Genomic DNA, 21,533 nt, shown 5'->3' on the forward strand with positions numbered 1-21,533 from the left:
CCGAGTTATAAAAACCAATCCAACCGAATTGTAATTTGGTTAGATCAAATCGGATTTGAATTTGGTTTGGACTATTTGGATCAATGTTTTGAAAATTGTAATCAATTTGGATTCAGTTGATTGGATTGGATCGAACCGATCCATCCACACGAACACCCATAATTTTGCAAGTCACTAATAATTCAGTCATTATCAGTTGATGGGTCAGTGGTCGGGGGTGATAGTGGTGACGGGTGAGATGGATCATCTATCTAAGCCTTCTTATGTTGAGGCTTGTGGGTAGGAGAGTTTTTGTATGATGGTGTTAGGGAAGGTGCCATGTGAACTTTAGTGTCGGGAAAAACAGGGCGATCAATCCAAGCCAAGGTAACTATCCACCATTTAGCACGCATCTCAGCTTCTGTCGGCTCCAACTTTTGTACGAGTCTATTATCCTTCCAACAAAATTATAAAATTATAAATAAACATACATTATAAAAAAATTAATAACTAAGTAACCATATGTGCCGATTTGTAAAAACTAGTTGCAGTGATCACATTCTGCTGTCGGGTACCTAACAAACTGCTCACCGAAAAAGTCTCAAGAATCCATATCTGAATGTTAGCAAACAAATAAAGAATTATTTGAATGTTAGCAAACAAAAATAAATAATAAAATTTTCATCATATACTTACCTTAAAAGCATATAAAAACCCGTAGGGTGTATGTCATTTTTTGAGGTTGTTTCTCTTTCGGTTCGTCTGAATGTGTAATGTTTGTCAACCTTATTGAATACAGTAACTAGCTGTTTGTCCAATTGATCCCAAATTATCATCCCCCATGGATATCTACCATATAAAAAATTAATTAACAATTAAATTTCTAAAAAAAATGTTAGTAACAATAAGTAACTATAATCAGTAATTATAAAAAGAACGACCTTATACTTGTTGAATTCATCAATGTTAGATAGCAAAACAAAATATTCTTCTATAACAGGTTGTTTAGGCAACCGCCCATTGAAACATTTCTCTAACAGGAATAGGTATAGAAGACATACATGAACTGTATCCTCGTCCGATAACTCATTAAGTGAATGTTTAAACATCGTCATAACATTGTCTAATTTGACCAAGACATTCCTCGAGACCATAGGAAAGGCACAGGAACGAAAGGCGGCGTCAGATGTAGAAGCAGAAAAATAGTCACCACACCGGAAACCGATGATGAGACAAAATTCTTTGTTCCCAAAAGACAACTTGTTACTCCCAATTTGAAAACCCATTTTTTCTACTTGGCTTCGGGGGTCGGTGAAAACTTCATGGAAAAAGATGTAATGTAGAATCAAAGGATCCCCATCTACATTAGGAATGTCTAACCACCTCCCAAGACATATATTTTGGATATTTCTCGCATTTGAGTATGTGTCAGAATGCCACAAGAATTTCCCTGCTAATTTTGGGTTTACAAGAGAGTGTAATGAATGCATCAAAAACCATATCGTGCTACACCAAATGAAAATGGTGTTACACTTCATTTCAAAACAAAAACTGACCAATATTCTGGAGCAGTTCATCGTGTTCAAGATGAGTTCGTCATGTTTTGGAACAGTTCCTCGCATTCCGGAGGCTTCCAGAATGAATTTTTAAGATCCGGAATACTACCTTTCGATGTAAATTAATAATACCCAAACATTTAAACTACTTTTTAGTTGAGTATATAATAATGACATCTTTAATTTAAACTCCAAAACATTTTCAGTTCATTCCGGATGTGTTCTACGCATTCCAGAACAATAATTGTAGATGGTTAAGGATCTTATACAAACAAGAAAACTAGGTTTTTGAAGTGAAGGATGTACCTGTAAAATAACGGGGTCATAGTGCCCTTCTTCCATGTCGGAGTTGTATAACGAAGATCGGAGTTGCGTGTCGGAGATCTAAATCATGATCGGGGTCGTGTGTCGGAGTCGAATTGGAAAGTTGGAGCAATATCCGAAATGAAGGCGAGGGTCCAGATTTTTTCAATTTGTATTCCGAAATGTGAATTTCAAATTCCCGATCCGGAACATGGTCAGATAGTCCGGAATGAGAATTTCGGAAGAACTGTAATGGGCTGGCTCACCCAAAAATTAGTTCGAAACATGTTTTGGAGTGCTCCATTTCGGAATAAATGGTCATTTTTTTAATCTTAATTTTAATAAATGGGTTATATTAATAAAAAAAAACACCCAAAAAATATTAGATTACTCAATTTACCTAAACAAAATTATTTGTTTGGAACCCTAGCGACAGTCATGATCAGTGGGGTCGAAATTAATGGTCTATCTTTCTATTCTAATTTAAATAAAGACATCCATAATTACTATTATACTATACAAGCAAAAAGAAAAACGTTCAATTACAAGCTAAAATTGTGTTTTGAAAGAATCTTTATACTCTCGCTAGAATCACAAAAGAATTACAAATTTAACATACCATAACCTACCGAATTCATGTTCATCACATAACTTATTTTCAAACGATTCATAAATTCACAAACTTAACAAAGTTATAAACAATTCAATAAAAAAATCACATAATCTATGATAAACGAATATACAATTACAAATATCACAAATTAACAATTTAAAATTTAAATAATTGACAACATCCCTTTATTTAATTATATATTAACATTATCAGCTAATGTGAAGAATAGCCACTAGTAGAGGCTGCTAATGTAAAGAATAGCCAGAGGCTTTGACTCTTATAAATTGGATGTCCCGAATTTTATTTCGTACATAAAGGAATACTATTAACTTGATAATATAAATTTCTAACTAACTGACCGTTTAAAAAAAAGATTAAAATTATCAACCACTATTCGGATAAAAAATTAATCTGACATTATAGAAAATTAAAATTACATTAGAGGATGCGGTATGGGCAAAAAACGAGAAGCAACCGGGTGATGTGGCACCCTCAACGGCATCGTGGCGGGGGGAACACCATTTCATCCTTGGTGTTATGATGGTGTTACAGATGAGGTGACACTAATTTGGTGTTATATCCGGTTGCCCACACCCAATACTTTTATAGATTCGTTGTCACTAATTTTGTTTTGCCAGAGAAGGAAAAGATGAGAGGGATATATAAATATATGCCTAAACATCAATTGCATGCATGTTAAATTTTAGATGGAAACGAAAAAGGAGACTTAGGGCGTATATGACAAACTAGTTGGTATGGAATTTGGAAACCGAAGAACCTTAAGTTGGATATTGTAGTTTAGTTTTAAAATTACATAAACCCAAAAAGCTAAAAGTAGGGATGGCAAAAAAACCCGAACCCGACGGGGAAACCCGAAACCGGATCATTTCGGGTCGGGTAACGGGTCGTTATCGGGTTTTTTATCGGGTTCGGGGCAGGGAGTGGGTTATCCTCGCCCCGACCCGCCCCGCCCCGATTATATATATATATATATATAATATGTTCAAAAATTTTTGCTGTTAATTGTACGTGTTAAAATATAAAATACTTATCGTGGACAAATTTTTTAGTTATTAACAATCTGGTGTTAATGATCATTTTTATGTGTTTTGAGGTATTAAAAAAAACTTAAATCAAATAATTTTTAATATAACGTCCAATTTATTTTATTAAAGTGATGCATCATGTTTTTAATTTAAAAGAGTTGCTAGAACATATATATTTTATAAGACATTGGGGTACCCTAAAAGTGAATAAAGATTTCGTTATCAATTGTTTTAAACCCGATAAGATACCCGAAACCCGACGGGGAAACCCGAAACCCAATGGGGCGCCCCGATAAGAAGCCCGAAAGTTATCGGGGCGGGTTTGGGAATCCATGCCCTACCCCGAACCCGCCCCGTTGCCGTTCCTAGCTAAAAGCTGTTATAATTAAGCAACTTGAGTAGTTGTGGATTAGAATTTTTTTTTTTAATAAAATCTAAAAACTTAATTATATCATCGAACGATATGTTTTTCGATTTTTTTTTTCTTAAAACTAAAAGTTAAAATCACTTAAGTATTTAACCAAAATTTTTAAATAGAATTCTTACGGTACATAAAGCATTGAGGTCCAGTACTGTAGGACTAGAACATAGTAAAACCGGAGATAATTTGATTAAAAAAAATAAAAAATATAACCATATTATTAAATGGACTCCAATTTTTTGGTATAAACTAGAGTTTGAAACTGGTTTGGCACGAGACACGATTTACCTAAGATAAATTAATATCGTAGTGGTGCACGATTTATCTCAACATTGGGGAATATATGAATAATTGAATATATGTGTTTATAATAAAAAGATCAAGAACGAAGCTATTGACTACAAGTAATACTGTATGAGCAAAACAAAAACCTCAATAAATGATCAAGATGTCGCGTATTTGGAGCCATCTGGGGGAAGTTCCTTATACGTTTTAACCTCTAACACTTGCGCAGTTATAGAGATCATTAGAGAGAAGAGACACACAGAGTCGATGGAGAAATCCGGTTATGGCAACGACGGAATATTCCGTTCCCTCCGGCAACCGCTAGTCAGCCCAGCGGACCCCAACACAACAATGATTCCCTTTCTCTTCCGCAACGTTTCATCTTACCCAAACAAACCTGCCTTATACGACGCCGACTCCGGTGACACCCTCACTTTCACCCAGTTCAAAACCACCGTCGCCAAGCTCTCTCACGCCTTAAACAACCACCTTGGTATCACCAAGAACGATGTCGTTCTCATATTTGCCCCCAGTTCAATCCAATACCCTATCTGCTCATACTCAATCATCGCTCTTGGCGCCATTGTCACCACCGTCAATCCTGAATATACCATCAGAGAGTTATCCAAACAAGTTGAAGACTCTAAACCCAAACTCATCATCACCGTTCAAGAACTGTACCAAAAAGTTGAAAACTTCGGACTCCCGGTTGTGTTTTTAGGATCAAAAAGTTCAAGAAACGGGTGTTTTTCATATAAAGATTTGATTTCAAAATATGGGTCAGTCTCAGAACTACCTAAAGTTTCGATTCGTGGAGATGATACTGCGGCCTTATTGTACTCTTCTGGGACAACCGGTGTTAGTAAGGGTGTATTTTTGAGCCACAAGAACTTCATCGCAACTTCACAGATGATGACTTCGGATCAAAGATCAATGGGGGAGAAAGATTATGTACACTTATGTTTCTTGCCCATGTTTCATATTTTTGGATTTGCGGTTATACTATATGCTCAATTACAAGAAGGGAATACGGTTGTATCAATAGGAAAGTTTAGTTTTGAAGCGGTTTTAAAGAACATACAGAAATATAGAGTTACACATTTATGGGCTGTTCCACCAGTTATACTTGCTTTAACTAAACAAGATGTAGTTAAGAAGTTTGACTTGTCGTCATTGAAGCTAATCATTTCGGGTGCTGCACCATTGGGTAAAGAACTGATAGACGAGTGTGCCAAAAAGTTCCCACATGTTTTGGTTCTTCAGGTAAACTTCAATTGCATTTGAGATAATAAATTGAATACGAAGTTACAGTTATGGTCCCTGTTGTTTCTATTCTTATCATGTTTAGAAAAAAATTAATTCATTCTTGTATAAATTTCTCTAAATATAATTGTCTTTTTTATAGTTTTTGTCGATTTCAGTGAAGTTCTAATTACAACATTCCATGCAACAGGGATATGGTATGACTGAAACGACAGCATCCACCTCACTCGGTAGTCCAATTATGGGCCATCAACACTCTGGTTCAACTGGGACGCTTTTACCTGGAATCGAAGCTCAAATAGTTTGTGTAGATACCAATAAACCTCTTCCTCCGAATCAAACTGGTGAAATATGGGTTCGAGGAGCTTGCATGATGCGAGGCTATCTCAATAAACCTGACGCCACGAAGCTTACGATCGATAAAAATGGTTTCGTACATACTGGTGATCTCGGATATTTTGATGATGAAGGTCAATTATTCGTGGTTGATAGACTTAAGGAACTCATTAAATATAAAGGGTTTCAGGTAAAACATGTTTTAACCATGCATATCTTGTAAAGATCCTGTTTTGATATATTCTTTATAATATTTTCTTGCATGCATGGCCAAAATAGTCTTTAATCTTTACGTGCATGCTCAGGTTGCACCAGCAGAGCTTGAAGCACTTTTGCTTTCGCATTCTGAAATACTAGATGCTGCAGTAATCCCGTAAGTCAAAAAGGCAATATTTCACGAATCTTGATATTCATTTAGGGTATGTATGATTGTATGAACACTTTATCGTCTTTATTAGGTTTCCAGATGCTGAAGCTGGTGAAATCCCTATTGCGTTTGTGGTGCAGTCATCAAACAGCTGTTTGTCCGAAGAAGATGTCAAGAGATTCATCAATGAGCAGGTAAAGATTTGTATTTTCACGTGGGGTTTTTCAAGAAAAGATAAAACTCATCGGAATATAATTGATAGGTTGCACCTTATAAACGGTTGAGGCGAGTGATATTTGTGAACAACATTCCCAAATCGGCTTCCGGGAAATTACTCAGGCGTTTACTTGTTGAACAATTTCGATCCAGGATGTAACAGATTTCATATATATGAATTTGGAAGTTCTTGTGATATTGTTTTCAATTTAAAAAAACTGTTGATGTGGTGTAAAAAGAAGACTTGTACTATTTTATTTAGATATTGTCGAAATGAATCGTTAATAAAACATATTGGATTAAAAATTCTACCAATAAGAGTTCTTAGTAGTTTACTCAATCACTTTGTAAAAAGTTTTATGTAATAGACAAAGGGTGTGCTACTATATGTAGTTATGTATTTCCATAAATAGTCAAATAATGGGAATATATTCTACTAGCTCATATATAAAGCAATTAGGGAACATATAAAATTAAATTGTTTGATTAGATGCCGATTGGGTCCGGTCAAAGGTTTTTGTCTGACTCGGTCCAGTCAGATTGTTTGTTTTGCATTTGATCCGGTCCATATCTCTGACTTGGTCCGCTAATAGTTGCTGATTAAGTCCGTAAAAAAAAAGAGCTGACCGAGTAAAATCATTTGTTTGCCCTTCTCCTCCCAAAATATGCGTAATCCTTCGCAGCTCTTCTTCCCCGTCGCCAAAGAACGAACGCAAGGACAGCTAGCTCCACCGCTTCCTCCTCAAACTCCGGCCTCCTCCTCCAGCATCGTCCTCCATCGCAATCGTCGTCTCCGGCCTCCTTCACCGTTAGTTTCTTCTCTAATCCCCTCTCTATCTCTGCAACACGATTTTTGATTCACAATAGATTTCCAGTTATGGGATACCTTGTATTGCTTCTGTAAAGAACTTCATTTTGGTTGATTCTAGAAAATAATAATCAAATCGATTAGCTTGATTTTGGAAATTAATTTGAAGATTTAATTGTGTTTCTGTGTCGTTCTGGAAAAAAAAATCAAATCGACTAGTTTGATTTTGATCAAGAAGCAATATATTAAAGATATAATAACCTTTTGGATTGAAATAATCGAATTTGTGGTGTGACTCTTTGACATTGAAAATTATTTGATTGATGATTGACGAGTTGTTTAGTAAAGAATTAAAGGAAATTATGAAGCATTTATTTTCAGGTGTTCCAAAGTTAATGATATTTTTTATTCTAAATAGCTCTAAATGTTTGAAATCAGATGCAAGACGATGTGGTTATGATTTACAATAGTAAATGGAAGCATTAATTGAGTTTAAAGTCAAAGAAGTTTGGATGGTCAAAATTGGAGTTCCATCCTTAACAATCAATCGGGAAGTTAGTAAAGGAAATTCAAAGGCGTTCAAAATCGATATGTTTTATTGTATATGGATTATGAGCTTTATTGTATATGGATTATGAAGTATGGGGTTGATGATAATAGCTTGAGAAAGAATGGGAAGAAGGAAAAAAGAACAATTTTGTACATACGGAATATGTGTGTAGATTTTCAAATTTATACCTTAAAATGTTGTGTATTATATCGATACTTTTGGATTTTATATGCTATTTTATTTAAGGGTAATATAGTTAATTTTTTTTTACTGTAGGTTGAATGTTTTTATGAAGAAATGTTGTTTGAGGGTAATATAGTCATTTTGCACAATCAGTCAAATGTAAAATCAAACAACAAGTTTCAGTCAGAACTTCTAACTCAGTCAGCGTCTAACTCAGTCAGTTCTTACCCAGTTAGCAGCTATCAAACGACCCCTTAAACAAATTAAGCCTTACCAAGCAAGACCGGTTTGGACAACATTGATAGGTTTTATAGTAGTGTGCTATTTACCAATATTTGAGATTTAAAGTGAAGCTTAAAATCAATTAAGGGCACATATAAAATTAACTTAAACAAAGCCTTACCAAGCAAAACCGGTTTGAACAACATTGATAGCTTTTATAGTTGTGTGCTATTTACCAATAATTGAGATTTAAAGTCAAGCTTAAAATTAAATAATCCAACGCTTTTACCCATTCGGCCATTCTCCAAAACACCAACAAATCCCAGAGGACATGTAATTTTTTCAATCCAAAACCAAACTTTATTTCATTTAACAAAATGACCATCAAATCCAAAAATTGAATTTTGGAACTTATATGATATATAATTTGCATTTCTTATTTCATTTGCAACTTTTTAAGAGTTTTATCTATCTCTTAAATATGATATGTTTAGTAAGACATGGTTTGGTACATGAGACTGAAAAAAACAAAACAAAATTGTTTTGGATAGCATTTTGGCATGGACGAGACTAGAATAAGATTAGACTTTGATTAAGTTAAATGTGACTACTTTGTTGGATTTTAGTCGGGAAAATGACTCTGGAGGGTAATTAACTTTTGCGTTTGTACTCATTTGGTCCTTTTTTTGTATTCAATATATCATCGAACTTGTTGTTGGTGTTTACCATAGCCTTTTTGACTGACTTTTGACCTGTGATAGCCGGTCAAAGGGTTATGGTGAACACAAACAACAAGTTTGATGGTATATTTAATACAAAAAAGGGACCAAATGAGAACAAACGCAACAGTTGGTTACCCTCCTGATTCATTTTCTCTTTACTCATTTACAGCAAATCCCACGTCATCTCCTACTGAAATTAATGACTATGAGATTCATTATTGCTTCTCTTCAAAACATAACTCATGAAAGGACATTATTCATGCATGTACAACTTTGTAAATGCACTTGAATATTTATTAGGGGAATCTTGACTAAGCAGACGCATTTCATGACTGCATTTACATTTGCAATCAAATGCTTTATCGTATCATGGATTCTAGACAAATCTACAAACGAGTGGAATCACAAGTGCTGTGATTTTTGAGTTTACTTAGTTTTAAGATCGAACTCATGAGATAAGATACAACATCAATATGTACAATATCATGCTGCTTTTGTAGACACATCACCATAATATTGTACATATTGATGTTGTATCTTATCCCATGAGTTTGATCTTAAAGCTAAGTAAACTCAAAAATCACAGCACTTGTGAATCCACTCGTTTGTAGACTTGTCTAGAATCCATGATACAATAAATCATTTGATTGAAAATGTAACTAAATCATTACCCTCAAAAGTCATTTTCCCATTTTAGTCCCGTACAAAATGGTGGAACAAAATGGAACTAAATATATTTCAGAAAAAAAAAATAACCTTCTTCTCTCTTGCCCTTGCCCTCTCATTAACATCTTTCATCTCCATTCTTTTTTCTAATGGAAGCATAACTTTGAATTCCTAATACACTTTTCTTCCGTTCATTTTATCTTCCCCAACCATGTTTTTTTCTCTTTTTATTTATTTATTTATTATTATTTTTTTGTGTTCCAAAACCACATTTGTCTCACTTTTTATAATGACGATAGCAATCCCATCTAATTACCTTCCATTTCTATTATTGTGCTGAACAACCAATTTTACCTTTCTTATTCTCAACTTGTTCCACACTTTTATTTGCCGTCAACACCATTATTATTACTACAATTAAGTTTTTTCGATTTCACATATTAGCTATTTACTTTTTTCTTTACACAATATCTAACAACAACCAACATAGAAAATATATATTTTATAAACTATGTTTTGTTATAATTCCATCGATTTTCCATTTAGCTTTTCTATAACTTTATAACTCAAATATTATGAATCATGTACTTGAATTTATTTATGAAGACACCTTAATAATTTAATGGATCAATATTTTGTGCTTATGAATTGCGATGTTGACACACACACACACATATATATATATATATATATATATATATATATATATATATATATATATATATATATATATATATATATATATATTACAGAAGAAATGTATATATCCTTTAGGCGGTATGGTCATGTTAACATCATGTTCTATACCGTTCCACTGCTACCAAACACTTTACAAATAACCAATCTAGTCCAGTCCATTTGAGTTCCATCCAGTTAAGTCCAACATTGTTCCGTCCAATCCCAGTCCAACATTGTTTTGAACCCAGATCTTCAGGCCAAGGAGGATATGACATGATGGGTTTTCAATATTACTTCAATGGACTTGTATAATTTCACATAACTAACTTATGGGCATATGAAATCATAGAAAATTCTATGTTTTATCTCATAATAGCAACATACTTTGAAACTTCTAAATAACCTTAGCTAAAATCGAAATTCACAAATGTTTAAACCACATACCGTATTGCTATTATCACAAATACTAATGTACTTTGAAGAACGCTTCTTTGAATGCTAGCTCCAATAATGTGGAAGCCTCTAATGAATCACACCAAAACCTTAGGAGAACCGTAGGATCGAAATAAAAGAGGGGAGAAAGTGTAACATCCCCATCTGGCACGTATAACAATATTGTCCGCTTTGGGCCACTCGGCACGAGGACTTCCCAAGGGGTCACCCATCCTGGTACTACTCCCGCCCGAGCACGCTTAACTACAGAGTTCTTATGGGATCTGCTACCCTCACGACTTTAAAACGCGTTGTGATAGGGAAGGTATCCAGACCCCTTATAAGGAATGCTTAGTTCGCCTTCCCAGCCGATGTGAGATCAGAGCTAACCCACTTTCACCCCCCATTATAGGGTTCGGCGTCCCCGTCGAACACATCGACCCATGCCCTGACTCTGATACCATTTAAAACACCCCCCTCTGGCACGTATCACAATATTTTCCGCTTTGGGCCACTCGGCACGAGGGCTTCCCAGGGGGTCACCCATCCTGGTACTACTCCCGCCCGAGCACGCTTAACTGCAAAGTTCTTATGGGATCTGCTACCCTCACGGCTTTAAAACGCATTGTGATAGGGAAGGTATCCAGACCCCTTATAAGGAATGCTTAGTTCTCCTTCCTAGCCGACGTGGGATCAGATCTAACCCACTTTCACCCCTCATTATATCTGAAAGTGGGTTAGATCTGATCCCACATCGGCTGGGAAGGAGAACTAAGAATTTCTTATAAGGGGTGTAGATACCTTCCCTATCACAAAGCGTTTTAAAGCCGTGAGGGCAGCAGATCCCATAAGAACTCTGCAGTTAAACGTGCTCAGGCGGGAGTAGTACCAGGATGGGTGACCCCCTGGGAAGTCCTCGTGCCAAGTGGCCCAAAGCGGAAAATATTGTGATACGTGCCAGAGGGGGATGTTACAAATGGTATCAAAGCCAGGGCACGGGTCGATGTGTTCGACGGGGACGTCGAACCCTATAATGGGGGGTGAAAGTGGGTTAGATATGATCCCACATTGGCTGGGAAGGAGAACTAAGCATTTCTTATAAGGGGTGTGGATACCTTCCCTATCACAAAGGGATTTTGAAATTTTTTATGTTTGTGCTTGGTTCTTGGGTCTTATGGAGGCTGCACTGCCTTCTATTTATAGGCACGAAATTTGGATTCGCGCGACACAAGGATCTTCCCATTTTCGACATTCTTTGGATGCTTATTTTTTAGCCTAACAATCAATCTAACTATAAATGTAACGACATATTTGATTCTTATTATCGCATAAATCAAATGTTACAATATTAATCTGTTACATTTATTTTCCTACTATCTCCTAACTGTGGTAAGTGACGGATTCCTCTCGGTTGTCACATTCTCCCCCATTTAGGAAATTCCGTCCTGAAATTTTATCTTATCGTTAGGCTTCCTTCGAACAAGTGAGAGTACTTGTCCTTCATTTGGTCCTCTGGTTCCCATGTGTAATATGGTCCTCGGTTAGAGTTCTATCATACCTTAATAATGGGAATCGAACTCTGCTTGAGTCATTTGATCTCTTTGTCCATGATTTCGACTGGATCTTCGACGAAGTTCAGTTTAGGGTTAATTTGAATTTAATCAAGTGGAATGGTAAGCGCATCGTCGAAAAGGAAATTTTTAAGATTAGACACATGGAAGACATCATGCACGTTATTCAACTCTGGGGTAACTTAAGTTGATAGGTAACTGGACCTCTCATGTCGAGGATTTCGAATGGTCCTATGTACCTCGGATTCAGATTACCCTACTTTCTGAATCTTATAACTCCTTTCCTAGGAGATACCTTGAGCATCACCCTATCTCCCACTTGGAACTCTAGGGGTTTGCGCCTTATATCAATGTAGCTCTTCTGATGGTCACGCGTTATCTTCTTGCGCTCTCGTATCTGCACTATCTTTTCAGTCGTCTCATGGATAATCTCTAGGCTTATTTGTAAAGTACCCCGTACGAATTTATTATCTATTTAGGTATCGCCAACTTCTGTCAAACAAATAGGAGATCGACATTTTGGCCATATAAAGCCTCAAACGGTGTTGCTTTAATGCTCGTGTGATAGCTATTATTGTGTCAGAACTCAACTAGAGGAAGGCAAGTATCTCATGCACTTCCGAAATCTTTTATACATGCCCTAAGCATGTCTTCCATTATTTGAGTGGTCCTCTCACTTTCGCCATCGGTTTGAGGATTGTAGATTGTACTCATATCCAGGCGAGTACCAAAGGACTTTTGCAAAATTTTCCAGAAACGGGAGGTAAACTTTCTATCTCTGTTAAATATAATAAATGGGGTTACCCCCATGCAATCTGGAGATATCTCTAAGGTACGTCTTGGCCAGCTTCTCCATCTTATCCATCTCTTTTATTGGTATGAAGTGAGCAGACTTTGTTAATATATCGACAACTACCCAAATTATGTCGTACCCTGTAGTAGTCTTTGGCAATTTGGTAACAAAGTGCATTGCAATCAGCTCCCACTTCCACTCAGGAATCTCTGGTTGTTGCAACAATCCTAAGGGTCGTTGATGTTCTGCCTTGACCTTAGAACATCTTAGGCATTTATCTACATAGGTTGCTATTTCAACATTCATGTTTGGTGACCAATAAAGAGCTTTTAGATCTAGATGCCTCTTATCTGCTCAAGGATGGATGGAATATCTAGTCCTATAGGCCTCATTTAAAACTAGTTCTTTGACCTCTCGAAATTTCGGAACCTATATTCGGTTCATGAAATATCTCATTCCATCATCCTTTATCTGTAGTTGTCTTTCCATTCCTCTGAGGCCTTCTTCTTTAACGTTTTCTTCTGTTAAAGCCTTGAGTTGAGCACTTCTAATATGCGAGATTGGGTTAGACTGAATATTCATCGCAAGTGCTTTGACTCTACGAGGTTTAACTCGTTTTTTTATGGCTCAAGGCGTTATCTACAATGTTAGCCTTGCCTAGATGATAACAAATCTCACAATCATAGTCTTTTAGCAACTTTAACCATCTCCTTTGTGTCTTGTTGAGCTCTTTCTGATCAAAGTTGTGCTGCAGACTCTTGTGGTCCGTGTAAACTATACATTTTTTTCCGTAAAGGTAATGATACCAAATATTTAGGGAAAAAACTACCACTCCCAACTTTAAGTCGTATAGTTGTTCGCATGCACCTTGAGTTGTCATGAGGCGTAGGCTATGAGCTTTTCCTTTTGCATTAATAAACAACCCAACCCGTGATTCGAAGCATCACAATATACTATGAAGTCATCAGTACCTTTTAGAAGGGATAGTATCGGTGCGCTACACAACATTTCCTTTGGACATTGGAAAGTTGTTTCCTATTGGTCTTCCCAAATGAATTTTACTTCTTTTTTGGATAATGTTGTGAGTGGTTTGGCTATACGAGAAAAAATTTCTATGAATCTTTGATAATAGCGTGCTAGTCATAAGAATTGACAAACCTCTGTTGGGGTTGTGGGTAGTTCCCAATTCTTTACTGCTTCAATCTTGGAAGGGTCGACATGAATACCACTGTTGCTTACCACATGTCTTAGAAAGTGCACTTCTCTTATCCAAAATTTTCACTTAGATATTTTTTCATACAAATTTTCTTTTCTAAAAAGCACTAGGATCACCCGGAGATGTTGCCCATACTCTTCCTTGGTTTGTGAGTATAACATAATATCTTTGATGAATACAATCATGAATTTGTCTAAGTAGGGCATGCACACTCAATTCATGAGATCCATAAAAACAGATGGGGCATTGGTCAATCTGAAGGGCATGACCAAAAAATCATAATTTTCCTATCGTGTTCTTAAAGTATTCTTCGTAATGTCCTCCTCCATTACTCGAAGTTGATGATATCCAGATATCAGAACGATCTTAGAGAAATAAATAGACCCTTGCAGTTGATTAAAGAGATCGTCTATTCGGGGAAGTAGATACATGTTCTTAATGGTCAACTTATTTAGCTCTCTATAGTCCATGTGCATCCAGAAAGATCCGTCCTTCTTCTTGACAAATAAAACGGGTGCTCCCCAATACGAGAAGCTTGGTCTAATAAAACCCTTATTAAGAATTTATTGTAGTTGGTCGGACAGTTCCTGCATCTCCGATGGTGCAAATCTATAAAGAGACATTGATACTGGGGTGACTCCTGGAACTAGATATCTCCTAAACTCTACTTGTCGAGCTGGCGGCAGACCTGGTAGATCTTCAAGAAATACATCAGGGTAATCATACACCTGAGGTACTTCGTCGATCTTTTTGATCTTATTGTCTTTCCTATCAACAATATGAGCTAAGAAGGCATAATACTTTTTCTGCAAGTATTTCCTGGCCTTCATGCAAGAAATTATCCTAAGATTTTTATGGGGTTTATCACCGTAAACGATTAAGGGTTCTCCATTTGGTAGGGGTAGACGTAATGCTTTCAGAAAGTGTAAGACTTCGATTTGGTTAGGGGAGAACCAAACCATACCGATGATGGTGTTGAAACTTCCAATGACCATAGGCATGAGGTCAACGAGAAAAGCATGATTATCTAATGTTAAGTTACAGTTCCTAAATATTTCTTGGGTACTACTGACTTGGTCGTTAGCCATTTCTACTCTATGGGCTACCCTAAGTTTACTAGATGAGTGGGTTAATAATTTCCTAAATTCGAGAGTAATATAGATTCTATCGACGCCGGTATCAAAAAGTATATTTTCATATAAATTATTGATTAGGAACATACCCATAACTACAGTCGGATCTTGGATTAATTCTTTGGCTCCTATCACAAATACTCTACTCCTAGAATTACCTCCTTGTCCCTTCAGTTTTGGACAATCCTTCCTGATGTGTACAACTTCCTTACACTCATAGAATGCTCAACCTTCTATTGTTGTGGTTCCTCGATTGGTTGGGGTTTTGCATATGTTTGCAAGATGACCTTTCTTGCTGCAGTTGGTGAAAATCCAACATGCTCCATTGTAAGGAAACCCATGCTCATTGCATCTTGGGCTACTTTTAGCGGTAGTCCCTGCCGAGGTTGTCGTAAACATCGATTCCCGTTTTTTTATTTTGGTTGCCTAGCCTTCCCTTTGGATTCATTTCTAAACTTCCTATTTCTACTCTCCGCCTTCATAAATTTAGCCTTCCGTACCATCGTACCACGAAGAATCTCTTGATTTGTCAGATTAAAGGCTAGTCTCTTAGTGTCGTCGAAGGTGATTGGATTTGAGGCAGAGACTAAACCTTGGATAGGTTGAGGAAAACCCCAAATATACCTCTCTATCTTCTTATATTACAAGGTGACCATCCTAGGATATAAGGTAGCAAGGTCATTCAAAACAGCTTATATAAGTGGCAATGTCAAGAGATCATCGTGTCTCCATCCTGGGTTCTGCACTACCTTCTACTTATAGGCACGGAATTTGGGTGCGTATGTCGCAAGGATCTTGCACATCATGCATGATCACCTTGTCTCCATCCTGAGAAGTCCACGTGTCACTTCCCCAATTGGCCACGTCACTCGCAATTTACTCGAATCCGGTGTTAGGTGCACGATGGGCAGAGGGACACACATCGCGCACATGAAATGATTTTGTAAAAATCATAACTTCTGAGTGTGAGCTTTGATCTAAGACCACTTTATATCTATGTGACAATCTCAAAGAGTACTACAACTCTCCTTTAGGTTGCTTTAGCTAGTTATGACTTTCATTTTTGTGCCTAATGGGGGTAAAAATAAATGATTTTACAAAAATCATATCTCCCTTATACGGATCCCGTTTTCGGTATTCTTTGTCCTAAATTTTTTATCTTAAGGAGTACCACGAATCTCTTCTTTTTACTTTTAGTCAAAACTCAACCAATCTCTAAGTACTACTTCGACATAATTAATTTTAATTACGCGGTTGATTTTTATTTTTATAAAATATATAACTCTCATTTCCAGTCGGATTTTTAGGAATCTTATATCCTTGGGATCACATTAACGAATACTTTCCAAATACATTAAGCAACTTAGAAGATGATACATTTTTTTGGAAACTTACTTTTGAGCCTAGTAGTCGATTTAACTATAAATGTAACAACATATTTGATTCTTATTATCTCATAAATCAAATTTTACAATATTAAGCTATTACATTTATTTTCCTACTCTCTCCTAACAGTGGTTGGTGACAGACTCTTCTCATTTGTCACATAATTAAAATGGGAACACACTAGTGGGGCAAAGGGTAACAACCTAGATATAGGTGTGTATCCTATCCACATTATATGATGACCTAGTGGGTTGGAAGATAGCTATAGGATAAGAGCTTAAGCTAGAACCGACGCTGAGTGAGTTTTCTAGACAACCACTTGGGGCATGGTCCATGGTTTCCAGGACTGGAGTAGTGTCTACGATTGATGGAATGTCTGCCCGAACACCACATGTGAATGCAACAACAATTGGGGACAATGTTACGGGTGAGAGTCGTGCCTCACTTAGTGCATTAGGTCATATTGGTCATGTTAGTAGCGAACGAGATACTTACCTTAGGGTTATTGATGAACATAGAGTCCTATTAATAGGAAATATTTTAATAAAAATTACAATGGTGATTAAGAGGAGAGTAATTGTTAATGATGAAAATGATGATTAATATTATCTTATAATATTATAGCGGTGTACGAAGTAATAACTAGTTACAAAGATGAATAATGAAGTGTAACTAAAAGTAAAGGCTCTAAACAAGAATAACAATTTAACATTATTATGATGATTATATGATGTATCTGATGCCATACTGTGTGAGTGTTTGCATGTATGTTTATATGATGCTTTCTTTGACCCATTTGGGATATGTGTGTTCCATAACACTATACTTATGATTAGCTCACTTAGCATTTGCTGATATTTGTTTCTTTGCTTGTTGTTTGTCTTGCATTGGTACATGTAGCATAGTATGATGGCTTGGTGAGGATGGGGACTCTTGGATAGTTATGGTTATTCTGTTTTTAGTAATGATACCATTTTGGTCATGTCGTGGAGCTTCATTACACTTGATTTTTGAGAACTTGTTTTGAGTTGGTTTTTGAACTTTTATTTTGATAGATTTGTTTTGATAGTAAACTAATGTTGGTGATGTTTTCATAATATTTAAACAAGACTTCCGCTAACGGATTATGTAAAATGATGTTTTAAAAAAAAATAGGGTGAAAAATCACGGTGTTGCAGTAAAATATTGAAGGATTAGAAGTAGTTTTTAATGGTGTTGAGAATTTATATATCCAATTGTAAACTAAAAATTCGTGAGAACGAGTTGTCATTTGATTCTATGGATAGTAACATGGGCTCGTAATCCATGATCAAATTATCTTCTTCATGTTTCAGTCTTATCCATTAGACATATTTAGACATGAATGATTTCTAAGTCCTTTTCTTATTTTGGAAACAAATAGGTTATCAAAACAAGTCTCAGAATAAGCCTTCTTATTCTCGTTGGCATTTGGGGATGGATTAGGTGTATCACCACTAATCTCCTTTCACACATAGATAATTGGTTATCTTCTTTATGATACTTCTATTTAGGATAGTGAATATAGGAGCATTTGAAGTTGAAGGTGAAGTTTCTATGATTTGCCATGTTAGTCCCACAAGGCCTTGTTAAATGCCATTTTTTGCATCTTATAGGGTAGTTTTATAATCATTTTAGCATCGTATTTTGTACATTTGCATTTTATTTATTTAAATAATGTTCAGCTCATGTATTTTGTTAGAATTCTCATACTTCTCATGTTTTTATGTCAATTCCAGATAGTTCGAGTGGAGCAGTGCTTTGGGAGCAGTTAGATGCGCGTTTGGAGCTTAAAATGGAGCTTGGGACTTATGAAGGATTATGAGGAATGTTTGGAAGATGATTTAGTCAAGAAACATTCGATTGAATTGATCACATGAAGATAGAATCTGCAATCTAAAGTTAAAGGATGTTGCTGGCAGCTTTGACCCCCTGTCAGTATTTTGACCATATCTCGAGAACCGTAACTCCGATTGACGCGATTCAAAATGATCTGAAAAGTAGACGGAATTTTGGATGTTTAAGGAACAACATGCAATCACAGGTTGCCTTCATGCGATCGCATGGGGTCCTTTTGCGATCGTAGGTTGGGTCGCAACTTGTCTTCGAGGTTCTTTTGTGCCCAAAATTCATCCGTGAGTGAAAACTCAATACCTGCAATTGCAGGTTATGTACATGCGATCGCAGGATGGCCAAAAATTGTCAAAATAGCATCCTACTTCATTAAAAAGGCATGAGACGCGTTTTCTTCAAAACCTGCGATCGCAGGTGCGCCGTTTTTGCTGCTGGACGTATAAATAGACCATGATAGCATCCATGTAACCTAAGTTGGTGATTCAAGAGGTACCAGACGACGAAAATACGATTTTGGGGTTGTTTCTTCTCTGATTTCATCAAGTTCTAAAGATATGAAGACTGTGGATCATCTTCTTCAAGTAGATTAGTAAGATTAGTTGTTTGATGTCTCTTTTCATCTATTGTCATCAGATTTTAGCCATGTCTAGGTAAACCCTAGTGTTCTGTTTTGCAAAGACGACTACTTTTCATGTGATTGATCATTAGATCTGGTTTTTGATTTGTGTTTCTATCTAGATTCTTCAGTTTTGTTCTTAATGAATGTTTGATTTTAATTCTTGTTAGCCTGATCATCTAGCTAGGGTTTTATCATTCCATTTAATCAGTTAATAGAATCCGTAATTGTTGTTGTCAACTGGTAATAAGTAGCAAGTAATAAATTGGTTCCATGTTTGGCATTTGACTTTATTATAAACTGTAAAAATCATATCTTTACGCTTCCGAGCCTGTGAGAAGTATTGGATGTTGCTGGGAATTTTACATAGATTATAATGCAACTTTTCTGATTTAATTAAGAGCTTATTTAATTGAACAGTAAAAAGTTAGGGTTAATTGAAGAGCTTGTTTTGATTAACTAATTTAGGTAAAAGAGAATTTACTAGAGCTTGTTAGTTTTTTTCTCAGTACCAGCTTAGATAGAACGCATCTTAAAGAACCAGATTTGGGTTAGTTACATGATTAGGAAAGTCGCAGCAAAGTTGAAATCGTTTTTAATATTGATTTTCATTTGGTTTAATATCACTGCAGTTTTAGTTTTTAGTTTTTAGTTAGAACCCCCTTCTATAATTTCTGTTTTGACTAGATGTGCCTGATGCAAAAAGGCATTGACTTTTAGGCTGTGTCCCTGAGGATTCGACCCTGCTTTCCTGTGCTATATTTTTAGTGCAACCAGCAGTGATAAATTTATTTGTTTAATACGTGCGCGACAGAGTGTTAACAGTATCTACATGCCATGCAACTCCTTAACGGACATTTCCAAGTTATTCATATCAACCTTAGAATGAACTATTATATCGATAGAGTGTTAACAAATTGGCGCCGTTGCCGGTGACACGGTACTGCTAATTGTTTTGTGCCAAAAATTTACGTACAGATAATCTAGTCTTCAGGCATGGTCGAGCCAACGACCTTAAAAAAGGGAGGCTTTCCGGGAGGCAACCCGATAAGTAGTTTTTGGTTTTTATGATTTCAATAAAGAGATGGTCGCAGTTCCAAGCAAGCTTGGGGAAATCAGAGGATCTTCAAAGTCGCTGAAATTCAGATTTTTCGCCACATTGTTGTCAAAATCAGATTTCTACCAGCTTATCAGATACATTCTTTCCTAGCTGTAATCCTTTTGCTCTTATATTCTTTATTGAGCTGTTCATTCCTCTCTAAGCATTGAGGACAATGCATCGTTTTAAGCTTGGGTAGGGGATTAGTGTAAAAATTTGCATTTTTGTTTAAAATTTTAATTTTTCCGTTTTTTTAGTTAATTGTTTTCATAATTTTCTTTTTGGATTTTATTTTCTGCATTGCATTTGCATATAAAAAATTCAAAAATAAATCCAAAAAATCTTTCATTTTTCTGCATTAATAAATAAGAGAACAAAAAAAACCCAAAATATTTTTATTTCTAGTTAGTTTTTATTTTCTGCATATAAAAAATCAAATTAAAAAGATCTTTAAAATATTTTACATGAGATGAGGATATTTTTTACATTCAATAGCTCATTAATGATGAAGTGTGATAGTTACCGAAAATAACAGTCTCAGTACAATCAATTTAAGAATTATCTTTTCAAGTGCTTTAAATGTTTTCAATATGAACCAACATAAGAGTCAGATAATTTTTACAATGAAAGTGTGAGATGGTAAAACGAACAGTGTTTTAAAAATAATTTCCTTGAATGCCTTAAAAAGAACCTAGATTGGATAACTCTTATCATTCCTTGAGGTACTGAACACTATAGTTTTTGCGCCTTTTGAAGTTAGGAGGGAACTCTTGTTATACCAACAATTTATTATCATTTTTGAAGTATTGAAGATATGGTGGGCCTCAAAGTAAAATCCGCGCCCAGTCAATATATATATATATATATATATATATATATATATATATATGTATGTTAGAAATGGTATATCAAGCAACTTGAAGAAATCTTCAAATCAAAGTCAAATCCAAGATAAGTTCAAGTTGAAATCAAGAAGCAAGCAAGTTAAATCTAAAGAGTTGATCAAGACAAAGAAGATGTGTGGTATAATGAGATTGATCCCTCGATAGCAGAATCATAGGGGTAAGGTTGGATTTTCTGTCCATAATGGAGCTTACCACGTTTACTAGACGAGTTCGTAAAAAGGGAGGGGTTAGTCAAGCTAAGTTTTATAAACGAATTTTCGTGAAATGATTTTTAAAAACACACTGTTTTCACAAAT

The 21,533-nt window shown here is 35.8% G+C and overlaps 1 protein-coding gene across 1 annotated transcript; it reads left to right on the forward strand.

Annotated features, from left to right (window-relative positions):
• The first annotated feature begins 4,135 nt into the window (after window positions 1–4,135).
• LOC111897772 (probable CoA ligase CCL7) lies at window positions 4,136–8,018 on the forward strand. Its single transcript, XM_023893725.3, has 6 exons — window positions 4,136–5,466; window positions 5,657–5,992; window positions 6,108–6,175; window positions 6,261–6,363; window positions 6,432–7,193; window positions 7,632–8,018. Exons 1-5 carry the CDS (start codon window positions 4,333–4,335, stop codon window positions 6,543–6,545), a joined length of 1,755 nt encoding a protein of 584 aa, XP_023749493.2. The 5' UTR covers window positions 4,136–4,332; the 3' UTR covers window positions 6,546–7,193; window positions 7,632–8,018.
• Window positions 8,019–21,533: the final 13,515 nt, after the last annotated feature.

This window comes from Lactuca sativa, chromosome 6, assembly GCF_002870075.4.
Source record: "Lactuca sativa cultivar Salinas chromosome 6, Lsat_Salinas_v11, whole genome shotgun sequence".
Taxonomy (NCBI): domain Eukaryota; kingdom Viridiplantae; phylum Streptophyta; class Magnoliopsida; order Asterales; family Asteraceae; genus Lactuca; species Lactuca sativa.